This window comes from Balaenoptera ricei, chromosome 21, assembly GCF_028023285.1.
Source record: "Balaenoptera ricei isolate mBalRic1 chromosome 21, mBalRic1.hap2, whole genome shotgun sequence".
Taxonomy (NCBI): Eukaryota; Metazoa; Chordata; class Mammalia; order Artiodactyla; family Balaenopteridae; genus Balaenoptera; species Balaenoptera ricei.
The window spans coordinates 31356881-31382543 of record NC_082659.1 but is presented as its reverse complement, the minus strand read 5'-3'; the positions used below and the strand labels follow the sequence as shown (position 1 = coordinate 31382543).

General features: G+C 33.8%; 1 protein-coding gene across 1 annotated transcript in view; it reads right to left on the bottom strand.

Annotated features, from left to right (window-relative positions):
• The window catches only part of ADAM2 (ADAM metallopeptidase domain 2), a 99968-nt gene extending 76620 nt beyond the window's left edge, over positions 1-23348 (bottom strand). Inside the window, exons 1-6 of the mRNA XM_059909386.1 lie at positions 23294-23348; positions 22637-22713; positions 17211-17266; positions 13522-13600; positions 4882-4958; positions 1186-1354 (exon numbers count right to left, since the gene is read on the bottom strand). Coding sequence (XP_059765369.1) covers positions 1186-1354; positions 4882-4958; positions 13522-13600; positions 17211-17266; positions 22637-22713; positions 23294-23348 — 513 coding nt within the window. The remainder of the gene's footprint in view (positions 1-1185; positions 1355-4881; positions 4959-13521; positions 13601-17210; positions 17267-22636; positions 22714-23293) is intronic.
• Positions 23349-25663: the final 2315 nt, after the last annotated feature.

Below are 25663 nucleotides of genomic sequence, written 5' to 3'. Positions count from 1 at the left end.
ATTCTCTCATTCTCCCTCTCTTTGTGTGTGTGTGTGTGTGTGTGTGTTTATATCAAATATATATGTGTGTGTATACACACACACCCACACACATATACATATATCCTGTTGGTTCTGTTTCCCTGGAGAAGTGTCTTTCCTGAAAGATACCCTTAGCCACTGTTGGTGCAGAGCTGAGATTGTTGAAAACCAAACCCAGAATCTCATTTTGTGAGTGGATGAACTACAACACAAATTGAATTTCCACCCTCACAGGGTGTCTACTGGAAGAAATAAGATCCTAAAAATTGGAATGGGGGTATATGGGAAACTCTGATGAAGCTGGGGTCACTAAATCTCTAAATTCTTTTTTTTATAAATATTTGTTTATTTATTTATTTATTTTGGCTGTGTTGGGTCTTCGTTGCTGCACGCGGGCTTTCTCTAGTTGTGGCGGGTGGGGGCTACTCTTAGTTGTTGTGCACAGGCTTCTCATTGTGGTGGCTTCTGCTGTTGTGGAGCATGGGCTCTAGGCATGCGGGCTTCAGTAGCTGTGGCACACGGGCTCAGTAGTTGTGGCTCGTGGGCTCTAGAGCGCAGGCTTAGTAGTTATGGCACACGGGCTTAGTTGCTCCATGGCACGTGGGATCTTCCCAGACCAGGGATTGAAACCATGTCCCCTGCATTGGCAGGCGGATTCCTAACTACTGTACCGCCAAGGAAGTCTCTAAACTTCTAAATTCTGATGAGTCTTCTTTGCCAGTAGAAGCAGTCTCTCCATCCCTGGATAAGGATATAAGGAAAATATAATGGCCTACCCTGAGGCAGTTGCCTTAAAAGATACTAGTGATTCTTCTCAGGATCCTAGGTAAGCATCTTCAATATTTGTGTGAATGTCACTTATGTTTATTATATCAAAACTTTGATATAACGGATATGGAGAAAGGAGAGCATCTACAGACAACAAAGGTCTGGATCACAGGGAAAAATGCCACTAACAGCAGAAAATGCCATCTTGGTGTTCTGGAAAACTGAATGACTACTTTTAAGACTTACAATATGTTATGAAGTTTCTGGTATCACTGTCTCTCTCTTTCTCTCTCTCATATACATATGTTAATGTAAATAATTTTTTATCAGAAAAAATACATTGTTTATATTGCTGCATAGTAATAACCATATCAGCTTACTCAATTGATCACTTACCTCTACACTTTGTATTTTATAGGGCTTTTCTCTTGACTCAATATCCTTCTCAGCATATAAAGAAGCACCTGTATTCCTATGTTTTACTTGATAAATCACATGTTCAAAACCAATTGAAGGCTCCAAGGGCTCAATTCCATAACTTACATTTTCAAATTGTAGTAAGCCCCTATAAATTCCAAAAACTAAGTGAATAAATAAAATAGTTCATTTTTCACAAAGTCAATAAAATGACACAATCAGTTTTTTTTAATAGTATGCAGATTATTTTCATTCTTAGCCTTATGTGGTGAAGTAAGGAAAAGTTACCGAGTGTCCACAAATTTACTGAGTGCAACAGAGTAGTAATACTATTGGTATTTACCAAGCTATTAGTACTCCGTTGTCTCCACATACACTAAAAAATCTTAATTCAGGAGAAGAGTAGGAGACAGTACAAGAGTCTCCATGCTGTGCTTTTCCAATGACAATTTCCCACTATAAGCCATGCCTCACTTTAAAACTTAGCAAAGATCAAGGAAACTAAAAGCTGGTTCTTTGAGAAGATTAATAAAATTGATAAACCTTTAGCCAGACTTATGAAGAAAAAAAAGGGAGAGGACTCAAATTAATACAACTAGAAATAAAAAGGAGAAGTTGAAACTCACACCATAGAAACACAAAGGATCATAAGAGACTACTACAAGCAATTATATGCCAATAAAATGAACAGCCTAGAAGAAATGGACAAATTCTTAGAAAGATACAACCCTCCAAGACTGAACCAGGAAGAAATAGAAAATATAAACAGACCAATCACAAGTACTGAAATTGAAACAGTGATTTAAAAACTTCCAACAAACAAAAGTCCAGGACCAGATGGCTTCACAGGCGAATTCTATCAAACATTTAGAGAAGAGCTAACACATGTCCTTCTCAAACCATTCCAAAAAATTGCAGAGAAAGGAACACTCAGAAGCTCATTCTATGAGGTCACTATCACCCTGATACCAAAACCAGACAAAGATATCACACACACACACACACACACACACACACAAATTACAGGTCAATATCACTGATGAACATAGACGCAAAAATCCTCAACAAAATACTAGCTAACCAAATCCAACAACACATTAAAAGAATCATACACCATGATCAAGTGGGATTAATCCCAATGATGCAAGGATTCTTCAACATACGTAAACCAATCAGTGTGATACACCACATTAACAAACTGAAGAATAAAAACAATATGATCATCTCAATAGATGCAGAAAAGGCTTTTGACAAAATTCAACACCCAAATATGATAAAAACTCTCCAGAAAGTGGGCACAGAGGGAACCTACCTCAACATAATAAAGGCCATATACGACAAACCCACAGCAAACATCATTCTCAACAGTGAAAAACTGAAAGCATTTCCTCTAAGATCAGGAGCAAGACAAGGATGTCCAGTCTCTCCACTTTCATTCAACATAGTTTTGGAAGTCCTAGCCATGGCAATCAGAGAAGAAAAATAAATAAAAGGAATACAAATTGGAAAAGAAGTTAAACTGTCTGCAGATGACATGATACTATACATAGAAAATCCTAAAGATGCCACCAGAAAACTACTAGGGCTCATCAATGAATTTGGTAAAGTCACAGGATACAAAATTAATGTGCAGAAATCTGTTGCATTCCTATACACTACTAATGAAAGATCAGAAAGAGAAATTAAGGAAACAATCCCATTTACCATCACATCAAAAAGGATAAAGTACCTAACAATAAACCTACCTAAGGAGGCAAAAGACCTGTATTCAGACAACTATAAGATACTGATGAAAGAAATCAAAGATGACACAAACAGATGGAGAGATATACCATGTTCTTAGATTGGAACAACCAATATTGTGAAAATGACTATACTACCCAAAGCAATATACAGATTCAATGCAATCTCTGTCAAACTACCAATGGCATTTTTCACAGAACTAGAACAAACAATTCCACAGTTTGTATGAAAACACAAAAGACCCCGAATAGCCAAAGCAATCTTGAGAAAGAAAAACGGACTAGAGGAATCAGGCTCCCTGACTTCAGACTATACTACAAAGGTACAGTAATCAAGACAGTATGGTACTGGCACAATAACACAAATATAGATCAACGGAACAGGCTAGAAAGTCCAGATATAAACCTATGCACCTATGGTCACCTTATCTATGACGAAGGAGGTAAGAATATACAATGGAGAAAAGACAGTCTCTTCAATAAGTGGTGCTGGGAAAACTGGACCGCTACATGGAAAAGAATGAAATTAGAACACTCCCTAACACCATATACAAAAATAAACTCAAAATGGATTAAAGACCTAAATGTAAGATTGGATACTATAAAACTCTTAGAGGAAAACATAGGCAGAACACTCTCTGACATAAATCGAAGCAAGATCTTTTTTTGATCTACCTCCTAGAGTAATGAAAATAAAAACAAAAATAAACAAATGAGACCTAATTAAACTCAAAAGCTTTTACACAGCAAAGGAAACCATCAACAAAACAAAAAGACCATCCACAGAATGGGAGAAAATATTTGCAAATGAAGTGACCGACAAGGGATTAATCTCCAAAATATACAAACAGCTCATACAGCTCAATATCAAAAAAATGAAACAACCCAATCAAAAAATGGGTGGAAGGTCTAAATACACATTCCTCCAAAGAAGACATACAGATTGCCAAGAGGCAAATGAAAAGGTGCATCACATCACCACTTATTAGAGAAATGCAAATCAAAACTACAATGGGGTATCACTTCACACTGGTCAGAATGGCCATCATCAAAAAATCTACAAGCAATAAATACTGGAGAGGGTGTGGAGAAAAGGGAACCCTCCTACACTATTGGTGGGAATGTAAATTGGTGTTGCCACTATGGAGAACAGTATGGACGTTCCTTAAAAAACTAAAAATAGAGCTACTATATGATCCAGCAATCCTACTCCTGGGTATATATCTGCAGAAAAGCATAATTTGAAAAGATACATGTACCCCAAAGTTCACTGCAGCACTTTTTACAATAGCCAGGACATGGAAGCAACCTAAATGTCCATCAACAGAGAAATGGATAAAGAAGATGTGGTACATATATACAATGGAACATTACTCAGCCATAAATACAGAATGAAATAATGCCATTTTTAGCAAAATCGATGGACCTAAAGATTGTCATACTGAGTGAAGTAAGTCGGACAGAGAAAGATAAATATCATATGATATCACTTATATGTGGAATATAAAAAAAATGGTACAAATGAACCTATTTACAAAACATAAATAGAGTCACAGATGTAGAAAACAAACTTATGGTTACCAAGGGGGGAAGGTGGGGTGGGATGAATTGGGAGATTGGGATTGACATATACACACTACTATATATAAAATAGATAACTGATAAGAACCTACCATATAGCACAGGGAACTCTACTCAATACTCTGTAATGACCTATATATGGGAATAGAATCTAAAAAAGAGTGGGTATATGTATATGTATAACTGATTCACTTTGCTGTACAGCAGAAACTAACAGAACATTGTAAATCAACTATACTCCAATAAAATTAATTTAAAAATAAAAATAAAGCTTCTGATTATAATTTTTCAAATTTGAAAATTATTTCTTAAAAATTCCATTTTTTGTAACCATAAAATTATGTATGACAACCTGAGTCCAGTACATGTGCTAACGATCACCATAGAATTTGGATAACCTTCAATATACCCTTGGTAGTAGCATAAGTTCTGAAAAATAAAGATAAACACATATATTTCTATTAGAATAATTCATGTTAAATGCACTATTCTCAAATACTTAAAACACACACACACACACACACACACATATATATATATATGTATGTGTCAAACACTAATTGTTTCCAAAATGGATTTATAACATCATTAGATGAACATTTGGCTCAATTTTCCAAAACTGTCCCTACATATCCCAAAGAATAAGTACACTTCCATGATTTTTTCTGTTATAAATGAAACATGACAACCCAATCATTAGGATCAAGGTAAAAATCATCAAAAACTTGTTTCTTCAAACTCTTCTGACTTAATTTTTCAAGGTAGATGTAAAAATAAATAAACCCAAAAGATAATTTTTTCTTTTCAAGATTACTTTAGTATAATGGCAGAGTAGCTTGCATTGGATTAGCCTTCTCATCAATGACAAATGTAGACTCTGAAAAATTATTTTTTAAACTCCAACAACAAAGGCAGGCAAGAAAAGGTGAGAGAAGGGAATCAACAATAGAAAGAGGAAACTGCATTTACTGAGTTTTGTGTTATACTGGTTTTCACCTGAGGGCCTCCCCTTGGCAGGGCAGCACAAAGTAGCAAATGTTCCAACAAAAAACACAATCTTACTGACCCTGAGAACTCTTTAGAGGAAAGAATCACAAGCTCTCCAATGTATCATGGAATATTATCAGTATATGATTTAAAATATTAGATATATGAATAAAAGAAAAATGTGGCCCATAGTCAAAAGAAAAACCAGAAAGAAACTGACTTCAAAATAACGCTGGATTTTGGAATTAGTAAATAAATGGATTTAAAACAGATATTAAAAACATGATGAAGAACATAAAGGAAATTTTGGACATAATAAGGGAAGCAATTAGGAAATTCAGCAGAGAAATAAAATGTTACAAAAATGTCAACTCTAAATTCTAGAACAAAGAAATACATTTAAAATGAAATATACTGGATATGTTTTACTGACACTGCAGATGGCAAAAAAAAACCCCAGTAAAAACAAAAAACAAAAACCCTAGAATACAGATCTATAGAAACCGTCGGATCTGAAAGAAACCTGAGAGAAAACAAGCTTTAAAAATGGAATATGGCTGCAGCAACCTGTGGGACAATGTTATCTAAAATACGTTTAATTGGAGGTCCAGAAAAATGGAAAGAGAAAATAGGTATAAAAGTATTTGAAAAAATCATGGCCAAAATTTCCCCAAATTTAGTGAGAAACCACATTTATAGATTGAGACAGTGAATAAACAAATGGGCAATGGCCACTCCATATATAAAAATAGAACTCTGACCTGCAGGAAACCAACCTCTTTACTGACAATAAATAGCTGACTTTGTGGGAAGTCATGCTGCTATCTCCAGTAACAATCCAGGAAGCTAACCAATAACTTATATAGCAATCAGTCCCAATAACAAGGACTTGATTAAAAACTATCAGCTTGTTCTTCTCTGGTGGTGCAGTGGTTGAGAATCTGCCTGCCAATGCAGGGGACACCCGTTCAATCCCTGGTCCAGGACGATCCCACATGCCCAGAGCAACTAAGCCCGTGTGCTACAACTACTGAGCCTGCGAGCCACAGCTACTGAAGCCTGTGCGCCTAGAGCCCGTGCTCCACAGCAAGAGAAGCCACCACAATGAGAAGCCCGTGCCCCGCAACGAAGAGTAGCCCCCGCTCACCACAACTAGAGAAAGCCCACGCACAGCAACAAAGGCCCAGCACAGCCAAAAATAAATAAATAAAATAAAATTTAAAATTTTAAATAAATAAATATATAAAAAATAAAATAAAAACTTTCAGCTTCCCTAATTTTTGTCCCTGCTTCCACCTTAGAACCAAGGAGAGAAAAGCCAAATAAACACTCCAATCACATAGTTAACCCATCTACAGCAGCCCCCACCAACAACCTTCAATCAGAGCACACCTGAGGTCTTCCCTTCCTTCCACTATAAAGCTTTCCCACTCTTCTGCCTGCCTTTGAGTATCTGCCAAAATGCAAGTGACAGTGGATGACTTCCTTGCTATGAATAAGTAACCTTTGTTTATTCTCATTTGCTTGGTTTTTATTTATTTCCACAAGACCTAAGGAACCAATCATATAATAAACTGCTGAAAACCAAAAATGAAGAGGACATCTTGAAATAAACCAGAGAAAAGTAACACATAACATTCACAGGAGTAGTGATGTAAATAATGGTACTTCTTTACATATACACACACACACACACACACACACACACACACACACATATGTAAGGAGGCAGGACACGATGAATAAAAAAAAATGCCGAGAGAGAAAAAAAACCCTGGCACTTAGAGTTATATATTAAGCAAAATTATTCTTCAAAAATAAAGATATGGAGAGTTAACTTTTGGTATGACATCATGAGGAACTCTATAGATCTGATCCCCAGTGAAACTGATGAAAATAAGTAAATGACAATTTAAATCCCCCCAGAGGTGGACATAAGGACAAATAGTCCTAAGAGAAAATAAATAAATAGCCATACAAGAAAATATGAAAAATTCAGTAAGAAAAATGAGAAACAAAATCAAACTAAAGACATTTCCATATAAATGAAAACTTTGAGAATTTGTTGTTAATTGCCCTGCCTTACAAGTAATACTTAAGGAAATTCTTCAGGTTGAAAGCAAGCGATCTCAGATAGTGATTCAAATCCACATAAACATCCAAAGAGAGCTCATACAGGTTATTATGTAATTAAAAAACATAATATAAATGCGTATTTCCCCCTTTTTTCTCTTAACTAATTTAAAAATCAATTGAGTAAAATAATATGAATAGGGCCTATTATTGGGGCCAGGAAATATATTTGCCAATAACAGCATATAGGAGGTGAATGGAAACAAAGAGGTACTGGGTTAAGGAAATGACTGCAGATAGTAAAGTAATTATAACAATGTACTGTTGGGTTTGTAACATTAATAGATGTAATATGTACAACAATAATACCATAAATGTGAGGGAAGTAGAGTTTTATAGGAGCAATGTTTCTATATATCACTGGAATTAAGGTAATATAAATCTAAATCTGCATCTGATAAGTTAAAATGTGTAAGGTAAGCCCTAGGGAAATCACTAAAAATATGACTCAAAAATATTGAAAAATCATTAAGGAAATTTAAATTCTTCAGTAGAATATATCCAACTAACAGGGAAAAAAAACACTAGAAAGAGAAAAAAGAGGAACAAAAGCACATGAGACACATAAAAACAAAAAGTAAAAAGCAGATGCAAATATAACTATATCAATAATAGCATTAAATGTGATTGAATTAAACAATCTAATAAAAGGCAGATTGTCAGACAAGGTGAAAAGACAACTATAAACTGTTGAAAGACAACATGCTTTAAGTTCAAAGACACAGACAGACTCAAATTAAAGGAATGAAAAAAGATTATCATGTAAATAGCAACCAGGAGCAAACTGGACTGACTATATTTATATCAGACAAAGTAGACTTTAAAAGAAAAAATTGTTACTAGAAATAAAGAGCAGTATTTTATACTAATAAAAGGTTTAATGCATCAGGAAGATATAACACTTGTAAACATAGGTACCAAATACAGCACCATAGTGCATAAAAAAATAGGTAGACATGAAGGGAGAAATAGAGAACTCAACACATAGTTGAAGACTTCTTTTCTTCTTCTCTGCCACTTTCAACGATCGATGGAACAACTAGGCAGAAGATCAGCAAGGAAATATAAGACTTAAAAAAAAAATCATAAACTAAGTAAACCTAGCAAACATCTGTAATATGCTCCACCAAAGAACAACAAGATATGCATTCTTCTTAACGTGTACACAAAATATTTTCCAGGATAGACCATACGCTAATCCATTAAAAAAGCCTCAGTTTAAAAGTATAGAACTAATAAAAGTATGTTTTCTGATAATAAAGACATTTTTTTAGAAATAATTAACAGAAAACATTTGGAGAAACTCACAGACATGTGGAAATTAAATATCATATCCCTAAATAACCTATGGATTAAATAATAAATCAAATATGAAACCAGAAGATATTTAAGGAAAATGAAAATGAAGACACACCATACTAAAATGTATGGGATTCAGCTAAAGTAGTGCTTTTGATAAATTTATATATATAAAAGCATGTATTAATAAAGAAGAAAGATCTCAAAGTAATATCCTATCCAACCACCTATAACACAGGAAAAAGAAGAACATATTAAACCTAAATTAAGCAGAAGAAAAGGAATAATAAAGATTAGAGTGAAATTAATAAGAACAGATAATAGAACAAATCAATGAAACCAGAAGCTGGCTCTGCAAAAAGATAAACAAAATTGACAAATCTTTATTTAGCTAGATTGACTATGAAAAGAAAGGAATCAAATTACTAAAATCGGAAATAAAAGTGGGATATTACTACCATCCTTATAGAAGGATTATTAAGGGAATGCTAAGAATAATTGTATGGCAACATTAGATGATGTAGGTAAATGGATTAAATTCCCTGAAAAACAAAAACTACCTTCCCTGTCCATGGTGCTTCTTCTAGCACCAGAACTTGTGGACTCACAGAATACCTTATCCACTGCCGTGGCTTCTTCACAGTGTTGTGTCTGATACGGAAACTTATTTCTCAGCAAATTAAGGGCAGCAATTGGTTTATGTACATGTCTTACCATATACTCAATCATCTGGAAGCAGCTGGCCTAACTGAAAGGTAGACCAGGTTACTGAAAACTCATTTACCATAGTAGTTGGGAGACATTACTCTGAAAGGCTGGGGTTATGTTTGAATCAAAACCATTATAGGGCATGGTTTTCTGAGAACCACAGTACATAGGTCCAGGAAGTAAGGTGTTGAAATGGGAGTGTCTCTTCCCACCATTATACCTAATAACCATTTTGTAGCATTTTGCTTTCTGTCCCAGTAACTTTTAGCTTCTAGCCCCTGGTGGGGAATTTGTTCACCTGGGGACACAATAAAAATTCCACTAATTTGGAAGATGAAACTTCCAACTGGATATTTCGAGCTCCTTTTGCCACTGCACAAACAGGCTAACCCAGTGGCTGGAGTGACTGATTCTGAACACAATAGGGAAATTTGTTGCTTAAAGAAGTGCTGTGTCTTGAACCCACCTGAGTCTAATAGCAACCAAAATAAAATATGATTAAGGATGCAAACCCTTTGGGAGTGAAGATTTATGCTATTCTGCTAGGTAAATATCCGTAACAAGCTTAGGTTCTGGTTGAGAGCAATGGAAATGGGGAGCAGGTAGTGGGAAAAAGAAGTCATACATAGCAATCATGACTTATTACAGAAATGAAGACTATAGTAGCTTTACATATATTTCTCTTGGCTTGTCACATGCATATGTATCTTTATTTGTATGTGCTAACCATTTTCTTCTTTTTCCCTCTTCCTGTTATTAGTTTACATGCAAGTGGTTGGAGGTTAACTTTACAAGTTAATTTAACCTCATGTTAACATAGTATTCAGTTGGATTGCGAATAAATTTGTGGAGAACTTAATATAGCTAGCAATGGACACAGTGACTTGTGATTGTGTGTGTCATCATTTTGAGGGAAGAATGAGAATTTCTTTACTTGGGAAAAGGTTGGCTGAATCTTGATAAATAGAAATGTAGGGTGATTTTGTTGTTTTTCCAGAGTTCAAATGTGTATAAAAGAGTGCATACAGACACTAAGTAGTCAAAGTTGTAGGCTCTGTCAGTTATTGATGTATTGCTACTCAGCTTCAAATTAACCTTTTGCCTGCTTTGTGCAAATGAATATGAGCCTCTTAATTATTTTTTCCTTTGCCAGGTGGCACTGAAGCTTTGCTAGTAAAGGGTACTGGAGAGCATGGGAAGAGAGCTTTGCTATTTGGTTCCAGTGTGCTAGCTTGGTAGGCTCCTGCAGAGGGTACAGCTTTTTGCAAAGCCAGGATCCCTCATTGCTTGGAGATTCTCTAGTACCCAGATCCTTCGGTGCATGGTGGTCTCTAGCACCCATCAGCCAGTAGTATCCTCCCATCATCTAGGCCCCTCTCCTTCCGTAGCAAAGTGACTTTGGTGAGACATCTTATGAACAGCTTTCCTGGCTACCCAAAGGACAGATTTCCAGAGGGTTCTAAAGAGAAATTTTACAGCAAGATCTCTTGGTACAGCACCACATTGACTTGTCCTATTTGAAGATCCATGGTCGTGCCACTTTTAACAATCTCAACTCAGGCGCAAAGAAACTATCTTCTTTATCCCAGTCCTAGGGTTGCTGGCTGCTTCTTGTATCTGATATTCCTATGACCTTTAGAGTTCTCTTTACTTCTTATTTTTTTACTCTAATCCTTGTTACAATTAATAATTCTTTACATTAAACTTTCCATGTGTAAATTACTGCGTGGTATCTGTAGACATAGACTAAAACAGTATCTTATATTTTTAAAATATTTCATTGACTTATCATATTTGTACTTTTTCACTGTGGGCCCATATACAGGTTCATCTGTATAAATCATACTTTATACAATCAAGGTAAAATACCTCTGCCTTTCCACCACATTTCATCCACTTCCTTCCAGATGTGGTTTGTATTATCCAGATTGATAATGTATTTAATTCTTCAGAACCATCAGTAAATTATATCAACCTTATATATAAGTTGATTGGAAAAGTTGGAAATTAATAAATAAATCATTTTTAGGTCAGCATAGGATAAAATTTTGAGATAGAGGAATCAAAAGTTTATTATTATTATTATATAATTTCTTTCTCCAGTTTTTTTCTTATTTTTATGATTGTCATTTTTTGCACTATTTTCCTTTATTATATCTTGTTCATTCTTCTATTAGCACTCAAAAAAGAATGTGTATGAACTCAGCAACAGTAAGAATGTTGCTGCTGTGTGTGGTCGCCTACAAATGTTGATGAGATCAAGTTGATAGTTCTCCTCAAGGCATCAACATATTTGCTGAGTTTCTTTCTACTTCATCTATCAATTATTGAGAGAGAAATGTTTAAATCTTCAATAATAATAATTTACCTATTTCTTTTTTCATTTCTGTCAATTTCTGCCTCTTATAATTTGAAGTCTATTTTTATGTGCATACACATTTTGGATTGTTATGCCATCTGGTAATTTTACTTTTTAACAATTATGAGTATCTCTCTGTCCTGGAGAGATCATAAAGTAAACTGCAGATACTAGGAACAAACTCTTTCTGTGTCTAACTGGTTGCTTTGTTTTCGTGTAGATACATCTTTAGTTAGCAAGATAACATAACTTTTAGGAATGAAAATCATTTGTGGAATTTATGAAAAATAGATTTATATGCTTCTAACCTAATTTAATAAACTTTCCTGGTTTTTCCTACACTGAAGATAGGCTTGCAGCTTTGGCAAACATAATTTACCCACATGGCATTTGAGGCCAGCATTCAATAACTTATTACATCCAGGTTATAAATAAAACAGCTTTGCTTTTTCTTTTGAATTATACATCTGTCTCTCATGATTAGCTCCTGGGAGGTAGGAAGTAGAGTTAGGTGTTAGGTATGGCAAAATTACATAAAATGCAGGTGTGGGATATTGCGGCCCTGTGCATCTCGTTGTCTCATTGTTTTAACTCTGTTTCTCTCCCTCTCTTTTTCATCACACTCACACACAAAAAATACCACACACACACATGTATTGTGTGTGTACACATAAGTATGTCTATAATATTATGTATATATGCACGTGTGTATATATCATAAAACTTTTTGACAGTATGCATTATTTATATATTTGTATAGAGAACTCCATAGATGAGTCACGTGTATTTGCCTACTCTGTTAGGCAAAATTTAAAGAACTCACCATACCTATTATTTCTCCTGTTAAGAGCTTAGTCTCTATAAAAATGCTTTAATTTCAAAGTAGTGGTTAATTCGCTACGTAGAAATCAGGAATGCAAATAAAAAAAAATACAGGAATTGGTAAGGCAGGGCAAATGTAAAAAGCAAAATAGCATTTCAGACATGGGTGTTCCTTGAAATTCTATGCACACTTCACTATTTTATTTACAACAAATGGCAAACTTTATTAAATGAAGCTCCAAGTATTCTAAGTAGATGAAAATTTAATATATTCCTAAATATGCATGAAATTTAATGTGTATTTATTTGGTCCCTGAACATACTTCAGACAAGTCTTTGGATTTTCCTTTTCTTCCTAGATTTAGCTTTCCTGATTTAAGTCATGTTTTTTCATTTTAAGTATTTCACTCCATATTCAACCCTTTTGGCCCAGGTACATAAACACATACGTGTGCCTCATCATGAAATAATAGCTTAAATGCATCACTATCATTTGTGGTTTGGTTAATCATCTGTGTCACAAAGCTAATTCAAGACACATCATCAAAAGGAAATGGTTACATTCATGCCAAAACAAAACAAAACATAACTCCAGCCTGTTATACTCTAGCGACATGTGGACCCTAAGTAAAACAGTCACAGAAACTCATATAACAAAGGTAAAACAGGCAATAAAAATCATACCTGAAACTGTTGTTCAAGAGGTTTCTTACTTCCTGTGCCATTATAACCATAAACCCTAAAATTATGTGGTAAGAAAGCTCTGTAAAATAATGATAAAAAGTATTTATTGGAAAATTTGTTTCCTAGATTTTATTTTGAAAAGGTATTTCTTTTATTATACTTATTATAGATAGGTAGGGAGAGGAGAGAGAGTGCACGAGAGAGAGATTCTCTGAGTACATGGATTTAGTTTTAATTTTGTTCAAAAAATTCTAGTCTTCAGACCTCTCCTCACTCACCTTACTGTCACACTGTCCTCCTTCCTGTTTTTTAAACACAACAGGCAAACTTTTGTCTCAGGGTATTTGCACTAGCTGTTGCCCCTTCCTGGGATGTTCTTCAACATGGCTCATTGTCTCATCTACTTCAAGTCTTTGCTTATATATCCACGTCTCACTGAGGCTTCTCTTGACAAGTTTATAAAAATTTGCAACTTTCTCAATTATTAAAGCATAGGATTTCCAAATGACTCTTTTTAGTTTGCTCTATATTTTTGCTTAAGCATTTATCACTTTCTAACATTCTTCCTAATCCATTATTTATCATACCATTATTAGTCTCATCTGATAACAATATAAAATTCATATCCATTTTGTTTACTAATGCATCTCAAGCTCTTAGAAGAATATCTGGAAAATAGCAAATGATCAATAAGTATTGAACTAATATGAAATGAATTCAACAGATCAGGTGGAGATCTCACATTAAAATACATTGTAATACGGGAAGAATATGCTTAAAAGGCTCTATAAAGAGAAAGTGTGGGTGTAGGTATCTCATTTTCATTTTTCCAATTAGTACAGTATAAAGATTTGTGACAGCCATGGCAGTCTGGATTTGTGAAAGCAAAAGGTCAAAGAGCCAAACCGCTGACAAACAGAGCAAAACTTTTTGTATTCTTGTAACAAAAAAAGAAAATAACCCACAGTGGGGTGGAGCTCCAGGGAACACACAGATTCTGGGTTGAAAGTCCTATAAAGAGACTTAGCTAGTGATATACAGGCACTGTTTTTTGGCAAAGAAAGAAGTCAAATATCCATGCTTGGCCCAGGGAGAAAGCTATTATTGGGGAACCTAGAAACAAGCAGAAATTTTGGTGGCTGTGCAGTCCTGGAATAAAAATATGAATATTTAAGTTGCATCAGATTCATAGCTTCTTTCCCTGTAAAATCATTTGCCAAATTTTGAAGTTGCACAGAGAAGCCAAGGAGCTAAACTTAAAAATCTCTGAAAATAAGAGCAAATTTTTTTCAAAATTGATGATGTAGACTCAGTAAGTCCTATTTTATTTGAGCATGATAAAAGCAAAGGAAAATCACCCCTAAATATAGTTTTAAAGACTGATGAAAACCTAAATAAAACCTTCGAAGTATCAAGAAGAAAACGAAGATGTTCCCTTCAAAGAACAGCAATAAGACTGATAGCTTAAGTTGTCAATAGAAACGAGGAAAGCCAGAAGACAACGGAATAATACTTTTAAAGGACAAAAGTCATTTTTAAAAGGTCATCCTAGAATTTATTCCAGCAAAAAAGTTCTTAAGAGTAAGGTTAATATTTAACATTGAATACAAATTAATCAAAAACAAGCAGACCTACAATAGAAATATAGAGAATTCCTGAGACATATAGAAATTAACTGCAGATAGAAACAAACGCAGGAAAAAATGAAGAGCAACAGAATGGGTAAATTTATGCTTAATTAAAAGGGATATTGACTATACAAAAAATAATAGTCATATCTCATTGGGGTTTAAAAGCATACAGGAAAAATAATGAAAAGGTAGAAGGTAAGTGAAATTAAAAAGTTTGAAGATCTAACAATGTATGATAACTGGCAAAATAATAATGTATATTAGATTTAATAATAAGGGATTAATATGATAATCTAGAGAAAATACTAAAAGAATAGTACAAAGTTGTATAACAAAGAATTTAATTGAGGGAAAATGGTATAATATAAAATAATAGATTCATTAAAATGGAGACTATGAACGAAAAAGAATATAAAATAAAAGGTACAAAGAGAAAAGGTGACTTCAGACATTATATGGAAAATTAAAGGATCAAGAAAAACAAGGACATCTTAAAATTGTTGAACAAGGCTGGGTAACAAGACCTAGTACAGTATTTAATATAGTGTGATATCTGTTCAGATAAATAGGCTCGGGAGTAAATATATAAAATAAGAGAAAATAGTCCAGAAAGATATCCCACTCATAAACAGTCATTTGATTTATTACAGTGCAATGAGGAAAGTATTTTTTTTCCAATAGCATGTGTTGGATCCACTGGATGCTAATATGATAAAATATTTGAATCTTGATCCCCATGCTCATGAAACACACAAACATCAATTCTGGATGAACCCTAGAGTTGAATATGAAAGTGAAAACAATAAAAGCTATTAGAAAAAAATGGCAGCTTGGATTCATGACTGTATGAAGACAATGATTTTTTTTTAAATATGAAAAGAGGGAGGGGGAAGGGTAAGCTGTGACAAAGTGAGAGAGTGGCATGGACATATATACACTACCAAACGTAAAATAGACAGCTAGTGGGAAACAGCTGCATAGCACAGGGAGATCAGCTCGGTGCTTTGTGACCACCTAGAGGGGTGGGATAGGGAGGGTGGGAGGGAGGGAGATGCAAGAGGAAAGAGATATGGGAACATATGTATATGTATAACTGATTCACTTTGTTATAAAGCTGAAACTAACACACCATTGTAAAGCAATTATACTCCAATAAAGATGTTAAAAAATAAATAAATAAGTAAATTAAATATGAAAAGAATAATAGCTACAAAGAAAATAATAATTTGGACTGCATTAAAAGAATTTCAGACTCAGTAAAAAAAATCCAGACTGAATAAAAAATTGAAAGGGAATGACAGGAAAAATTCCTCCAAAAGTACTCTGTAGATTCAATGAAGTCACAATCAATATCTATGGATGTATCTTTGTGGAAGAGTTTATTATAAAATATATGAAAGTGAAAAGTAGTAAGAAAAGCCAGAACATTCTTGATGAAGAAAAGGATGGAAAGACCTTATCTTTAAGCTATCAAGATTTATTATAAAGAGACAAATTGACCAAAGCTTTTAATAAAGGACCCATTTTAAAAACGACGACTACTGTTTCGATTTTTCTTTATTCCCAAATATGGTGTGCTTATTTTTTCCCCCAATTTCATTAGCTGGCATGGGATTGAGTTTGGCTAATTACAGTTGAATTCTAAGTCCTTAATACATTCTGATATGTAAACTAATTTAAAGAATCACTGTTCTTACCACTCAAAAATCCACTATGCTCTTTCAAATATAGTTGAATGTAAGAGAACTCAAAAACAAGTCGTATTTATGTCTTGATAAAAATAGAAAAATATCAAAATTCATCCTCCATGAAACCACATAAATAGTCAAATAGAAATCTGATGCTGCTGGGAAGGAAAAAGATGGGAGCATACATATGGATTCAGGTCCTAGATATGTATTATATAGGCTTAAAATGTTTTTCTTAAGCATAAAATAGGAGACAAATAGCCAGCAACTAGAAATATTTACAAATGCAAAATAGTTACTTTCTGGATAAATATGAACAATAATTATAAATAGAACAAAGACAGGTAATAAAATAATGTAGATCACCTACTTTTGCATTAGGTTCACAGTGTATGTTTTCCCTTCAATTACAATTTTGTAGGACACCTGGCAGGAGAGTATATTAAAAAAGCAAAGAAAATGAGAAGAATGTTAAAAAGAAAAACTATCATTTTATATTAACAATAATAACATTCTAAAGCACACTAATACAATAAAAAAAGAGGAAAATTTATAATTTAATATTGATTTATTCCAATGGAATCAGATATTTAAATATTTGCTTTCATAATAAAGATAGATGGAAGAATATAATTGGTACACTTTCTTATTAATTTTAACACTTATGCAATAAGATAGACCCTGAAATATTGTTGATTTGCATCCAATAATTGTGTTAGCTTAATATGGAGGCCCTTGCAAAATTTATGCTTAAAATGGAAGAGTATAACTAAATTACTGAATAGAAAATTTATATAGTATAGCAAGAATTAACAGCACAGAATGTTTAATATTTGTAGATTTTATAAAATTTGTTCCAAGTTTGGATGCAATGCTCATGGATTTTATTAAGAAAGAATGTCTACAAATGGAAAATTTGGTCTTTATAGATCAGTTTGAGGAGCCTTGACCTCTTTCCATTATTGGGCCTTCCAATCCATGAGCATAGGATCTACTCAATTTATATAGATCTTTACCTCCTCTCATCTGGTTTTGTTGTCTTCAGTGAGGAGGTTTTGCTTTCCTTTGTTACATTTATTTAGACTTTGATTTTTATGTAGTATAAATTATATCTTTAAAATTTATGTTAAGTTTTAAAATGTTTAAAGTTTATTTAAATTTTATAGGATTAAGAGGTTTATTTTATAGGATTAACAAAGTTAAGTTATATTCTTCTATTGCTAAGTTATTTTATCATATATGGTATTGAACTTTGACCAATAGTTTTACTGCTCCTAATGCTATATGCATATTCATTTCCTCATATAATTCTAAAAAGTAAATTCATTGATATTCTAAGATTCAATCATCTTAACAATTTAGATGTAAATTGCATTTTGCCATTGGTCATTTCTTTCTTTTTTTTTTTTCTTTTTTTTAGTTGAAGTACAGTTGATTTAGAATGTTGTGTTAGTTTCTGGTGTACAGCAAAGTGACTCAGTTATACATACCTATGTATATTCTTTTTCATATTCTCTTTTATTATGGGTTATTATAAGATATTGAATGTAGTTCTCTGTGCTACACCTTGTTGTTTATTTTATATACAGTAGTTTGTATCTGCTAATCTCAAACTCCTAATTTATACCCCCCTTTTCCCCTTAGGTAACCATAAGTTTGTTTTCTATGTCTGTGAGTTTGGTTCCCTTTTGTAAATAAGTTCATTTTTATCATTTTTTAGATTCCACAGATAAGTGATATCATATGATATTTGTCTTTGTCTGTCTGACTTATGTCACTTAGTATGATAACCTCTAGGTCCATCCATGTTGCTGCAGTTGGCATTATTTCATTCTTTTTTATGGCTGAGTAGTATTACATTGTATATATAAACTGCATCTTCTTTATCCATTCATCTGTTGATGCACATTTAGGTTGCTTCTTTGTCTTGGCTATTGTAAATAGTGCTGCTTTGAACACTGGGGTGCAGGTATCTTTTCGATTAGAGTTTTTGTCTTTTCCAGATATATGCCCAGGAATGGGATTGCTGGATCATATGGTAACACTGTTTTCAGTTGTTTAAGAAACTTCCATACTATTTTCCACAGTGGCTGCCCCAGTTTACATTCCCACAAACAGTGTAGAAGGGTTCCCTTTTCCCCATACCCTCTCCAGCATTTACTGTTTGTGGACATTTTAATGATGGCCAGTTTGACTGGAATGAGGTGATATCTCATTGCAGTTTTGATTTGCATTTCTCTAATAATTAGCAATGTCGAGCATCTTTTCATGTGCCTGTTGGCCATCTGTATGTCTTCTTTGGAGAAATGTCTATTTCTGTCTTCTGCCCATATTTAGACTCCACACAAAACCTACTAGAACTGACAAACAAATTCACCAAGGTAGCAGAATACAAGATTAACACATATAAATCTTTTGCACCTCTTTACACTAACAATGAAATATCAGGAAGGGAATGTTAAAAAAAAAAAAAAACCCTTTTAAAATCAGATCCAAAAAAATACTTAAGAATAAACCTAACAAAGGAGGTGAAAACTTATATGCTGAGAACTATAAAACATTGATAAAGGAAATTAAAGATGATTTAAAGAAATGGAAAGCTATCCCATGCTCTTGGATTGGAAGAATAATATTATTAAAATGACCATACCACTCAAAGTAATCTACAGATTTAATGCGATCCCTATCAAATTGCCCATGACATTTTTCACAGAAGTAGAACAAATAACCCTATAATTTATATGGAATCACAAAAGACGCAGAACTGCCAAAGTAATCCTGAGGAAAAAGAACAAAGCAGGAGGCATAACCTTCCCAGACTTCAGACAATACTACAAAGCTACAGTAATCAAAACAGCATGGTATTGGCATAAAAACAGACATATGGATCAATGGAACAGAATAGAGAGCCCAGAAATAAACCTACACACCTATGGTCAATTAATCTTCGACAAAGGAGGCAAGAATATACAATGGATGAAAGATAGTCTCTTTGGCAAGTGGTATTGGGAAAGTTGGACAGCCGCATGTAAATCAATGAAGTTAGAACACTCCCTCACACCATACACAAAAATAAACTCAAAATGTCTTAAAGACTTAGATATAAGACATGACACCATAAAACATTTAGAAGAGAACATAGGTAAAACGTTCTCTGACATAAAACATAGCAATGTTTTCTTAGGTCAATCTCCCAAGGCAATAGAAATAAAAGTAAAAATAAACAAATGGGACCTAATCAAACTTATAAGCTTTTGCACCACAAAAAAAACCATAAACAAAACAAAAGACAACCAACTAACTGGGAGCAAATATTTGCAAATGGTGTGAACAACAAGGGCTTAATTTCCAAAATATACAAACAGCTCATACAACTCAATAACAAAAAAACAAACAAGCCATTGGTCATTTCTTAATACTTTGTTATATTAGATTTTCTCATATTTCTTATGTTTGCCACATATACTCATGAATTAATTCAGTCCCAAATTTTCTTTCTTATATTGCCCTTCTTTGTTTTTGGTGTCAAGGTAATATTGCCTTTATGTATTCAGCAGTATTAACTCTTTTTCTTTTTGCTGGTTGAGTTTTTATGAGTTTTAATTATGTCTTTCTTAAATGTTCGGTTGTATTTATTTGTAAAATAATTTAGCTTTTGACTTAGTTTTAATGGTTGTTTTTGTATTTTTGAGGAGGGAGAAAGAGATATTTATATTCAGATTCAAATTTTTTAAAGTGTTGGGCATTTTCACCTTTCCCTATATCCCAGGAGTTTGTTTTTCTATGAAATTGCTTATTTCCTCAAGGTTTTTTGAATTTGTTGACACATTTATTCATTGTATTATTCATTTGTTAAACTTCTGCTCTATGTATCACTATGTCCACTTTTTTCATCCCTATTAAAATCTTTCATACTTTTATTTGTGTTGCCTTACAGACAACTTGTGCCTGATAAAATATTTTACTATTTGCTCTGTATAATTTTTCTTATTTTTGTGCTAGACCTTTCTATTCCCTTGTGATTTAGGTGTTTCTCTTGAGGTATATATTTTTAAATTCAATTTGAAATATATGTAATTTCTCATAAATTTAATGAATCAAAATTTTTAACAGTTTTATTTAAATTTTAATTCTCTTTATACCAAGATGTATATATGCTTTATATTCTTTTATTTGTTACAGTTACAATTGTATATTCAATTTGTTTTGTTTTGAGGTATACATATTCATACTTTTTCATCAATTCCAGCTTTTATGTTATTCTTTGTCCCAGTTTCAATTTCTAACTGCTGAAGTACATTATTTAAATTATTTTCTTCTCTTGTAATCTGAAAAGTGTTGATGTACTCTAACTTTTATTTATTCTGTGTTGTGATACCTGATCTCAGTTCATCTATGTTTAATATAACCTCTTCTCCAGATTTTTTTCTCTCTTTTCCAGGAATTCTAATTGTTCTGTACTTAAGCCTCTAATTCTCCTCTTTTTCCTTCAGTTGTTTATATGTTGCATCTGTTTAGTTTCTTCAGCTGTCTCTGGCTACTGTTAATTCTTGATTTTACTCTCATACTATATTTTTCATGTACAGAAGTTCCATTCATTTATTTTTAAAACCTCCTAGTCTTTTTAAGTTGAATATTCTCTTGTGGTATATTCTTTATTAATTATAATAATTATAAACATACACTTTTCATATTATGTTTGTTGCATTTGTTAAGTTGGTAGGTACAATAGCCTTATCAGTTCAAAAAATACTATTAATCCTTTATTATGTATCCAGCACTGTTCTAGGCACTGGAGTTAGAGACATTAACAAAATAGTCAAAATTTTTCCCTCATGAATTTGACAGTTGAGGACAGATTTTTTTTTTTTTTTACTTCTCTTATGAGAATTACTGTCATAGTATCTGGTGACACCCGGTTGAAGATATGTCCCTCTAAGTAGATTCTGTGTACATTTTCTAATATAACCAAGTAATTCCACAGATTTTTCCATTAAAAAAAAAATACTCTTAAAATGCTGTTAAATGTCTCACCTCTTTTTTTCTATTTAAATGATTTAAAGTTTTCATAAATATTCATTCCCTTATAAATTATATATTGAAAAATTTAAGCTTGTGATATCTGTATTAGGGTGGCAACTAGGTAGCTGATAAGGAAATATTTGCATTCAAATTATCTAAACACTTACTACCAATCAAAAAGAAAATTAAGGTGTGGTGTTTTAAAAAAACACACTTCACTTCTTTAGAAATGATTCTAGAATTTAGTAAAAAAGATAAGAAACTTTCAATTAATTCAAAGAATAAAAAAGAGAACACTAATACCTGAACCAAGATACACTAAGATGGCATAAAAAGAATTCTTAATGATTAACATATTTGCAATCAAGACATAAAAATTATTCATACAACACTTCATTAAATCAAATGATTGCCATCCCCTATAGGGATGCCATAGGCTTACTTAACAACTACTAAAAATCCTCCAAATATTGTATGGTGAATGAGTGACAAGAGACTCTAAATGGATCAGGTCAGGTATTATTCAGGCACTCAAGAGGGAAAGAGATTTAGAAGATGGGCCTTGGGACTTTGATAATAAGCATCACTGCACGATATTTCTATGAAACATTGTTAATCTTGGTTTATTTTCAAAAGGGCTCTTCCATTTAAGAAAAATTGGGTATAAATATAAAATTCAGAAAGTGTGCAGAGATGAAAAACACCAGGTTTACTTATTAGGAACAAAATATTCACATGCTTTTTAGTTTGTGAAAAATGTTAGGGCTTAATTACGTATGTTTCAACTCCTCCACTTGACGTTGACCGTATTTTCTCTGGAACTGTAATTTGCACACGTAGCCTTTCTGAATCTGCAAGGTGCAAAATGTTTTATAGGGGCAACACTCACCACCTCATAGCTTCCTTCATTATTTCCTCATCTAAATGCATAATATTCTATGTGCCATCCCTCATTTTTACTCTCTTTTCAAATACCCTCACCTCAATACCCACTTCTTTCTAGAATTAAAAATCTTTTAAAAAGAAACAGGTATACTGCTTTAGAAATATTGCCCTGTGGGCAGGTTCTGGTAACCCTGAGGTAATAGGCCCAAGTGCTCTCAGAACAAATAAAGTCAGGTCCTTTGGACCTTCCAACTACAGAATCCAGATATCAGAAATGCAGAGCAGTATATGAAACTCTAATCTTAAGGCATCTACTCAAGCCACGACACCTCCCATCTTTACTACGGTCGCAAGAAGGGTGGGAAAGACCCTCGCAACCAAAGTGGATTTTGATTGAGGAAGGTGGCAATGTGGGAGTGGATCCGGGCTGGCACAGTTGGAGCTCCCACCAAAAAAACATTTTCAAAGGGATATCCAGCCTCTCAGAGGGAAACAGAAAGGAGACCTGACGCTCCCTAAAGGTCAGAAGAGGGTTTTAGTACTTACTATCGTCTGTCTGAAGCCCCATGAGCCCCAGGAGCAGGAATAGAAAGCACAGCATGGCTGGACGTCCTGGATGGCAGCCCGAATAACGGCCGGACGCTTGACTACAGGGCAGTTGCGAGCGCGAGGAGACCCCGCCTGACCGCACACACCGCAGGAGGCAGGCGGCTGGGAGAGCAGCGGAGGGTCGAGAGGCTGCCTGCTGTGCACGTGGGCGACCTTGGCCCTTAAATCTATGCAGGAGGAGGCTTCGACGCCTTGTGACTCCGCTTCCCGGCTAAGAAAGTGCAGAATCATTTCCGAAAGGCAAGGTTGAAGAAACAGCTAATGAACAGGAAGATTCGTCTACACTTAAGTGAACTTTTATATAATATATATAAATATTCATACTACTAAATATATAATATATATAGGCACAGCTCAATATTCCAGTGAACAAACCAGTGTAATTAACACCTAGATCCAGATCCAGAAATAAAATAGAGGACCACTAAAGCTGCCAGATTGTCCCCTGACAATCACTACTTCTAACACCATAGATTAGTTTTGTCTGTTTTTGAACCTATATAAATGGAGCCAATCACCATGTATTCTCTTTATGTTTAAGGTTTTTTAACATGATAATTAGGAGATCCATCCACGTTGTGAGTAGCAATAGTTTTTTTTTTCCTCTTGTTGCTGTGTATCACACATTGAATGAATATGTGTCCATCTGTTTTTCTATTTCACTATTGATTAGAATTTTGTTCATTTATAGTTGGAGCTATTAAAAAACATATTTGGCCTAATACCTTCCAGGTCCATCCATGTGGTTGCAAATGGTATTATGCTTGCTGAAATAAGTCAGACAGAGAAAGACAAATACTGTATGTTCTCACTTATATTTTGAATCTAAACAATAAAACAAACAAATGAATATAACAAAACAGACTCACAGATACAGAGAACAAACTAGTGGCTACCAGTGGGGAGAAGAAAAGGGGGAGGGGCATGATAGGGGTAGCAGATTAAGAGGTACAAACTCCTATGTATAAATTAAATAAGCTACAAGAATATATTGTACAGCACAGGGAATATAGCCAGTATTTCATAATAACTTTAAATGGAGTGTAATGTATACAAATATTGAATCACTATGTTGTACACTTGGAACGAACATAATATTGTAAATGAACCATACTTCAATTAAAACAAAAGTTTTGGATCAGTGAAAATAACCAAAAACCAAAAAACCAACCATGTTTGGCTATTTTATTTCCTTAATTACTATCAATTTTTGATTCTTCTATTTTGAAGCTATGTTACTTTTTAAACTTTTTATTTAAGCATAACATTCTCTAGGTCCATCCATGTTGCTGCAAATGGAAGAATTTCATCCTTTTTATGGCTGAGTAATATTCCATTGTGTATATATGCTGCATCTTCTTTATCCATTCATCTGTCATGGACACTTGGGTTGTTTCCATGTCCTGGCTATTGTATGTAGTGCTGCTATGGACATCGGGGTGCATGTATCTTTTCAAATTAATTTTCATATTTTCTGGATATATGCCCAGTGGTAGGATTGCAGGGTCATATGGTAGTTCTATTTTTAGTTTATTGAGGAACCTCCATAATGTTTTCCATAGTGGCTGCACCAGTTTACATTCCCACCAACAGTGCAGGAGGGTTGCCTTTTCTCCACGTCCCCTCCAACATTTGTTATTTGTAGACTTTTAAATTCTACATTCTATCAGGTTTGAGGTGATATCTCTTTGGGCTTCTGAGTTGCATTTTTCTAATAATTGGTGATGCTGAGAATCTTTTCACCTGCCTGTTAGCCATTTTGTATGACTTCTTTGGAAAAATGTCTATTCAGTCTTCTGACCAATTTTTGACTGGCCTGTTTGTTTTTTGATATTGATTTCTATGTGCTGTTTATATGTTTTGGATATAAACCCCCAGTTGATCATTTGCAAATATTTTCTCCCATTCCGTAGGTTGTCTTTTAGTTTTGTCAATGGTTTCTGTTGCTGTGCAAAAGTGTTTAAGTTTAAATAGGTCCCATTTGTTTATTTTTGCTTTTATTGCTTTTGCTTTATGAGACAGATCTGAAAAAATACTGCTATAAATTATGTCAAAGAACGTTCTGCCTATGTTATCTTCTTAGAGTTTTAAGGTTTTGGGTCTTACCTTTAGATCTTTAATCCATTTTGTGTATGGTGTGAGGAAATATTCTAATTTCATTCTTTCACATGTAGATGACCAGTTTTCCCAGCACCAGTCTTTTTGAGCCCCATTCTGCCACATCTCTCTGACTTCACCTGGAGAATATTCTGTTTTTAAGGGCTCATGAGATTAGATTGGACCCATCCAGGTAATCTAGGATAGTGT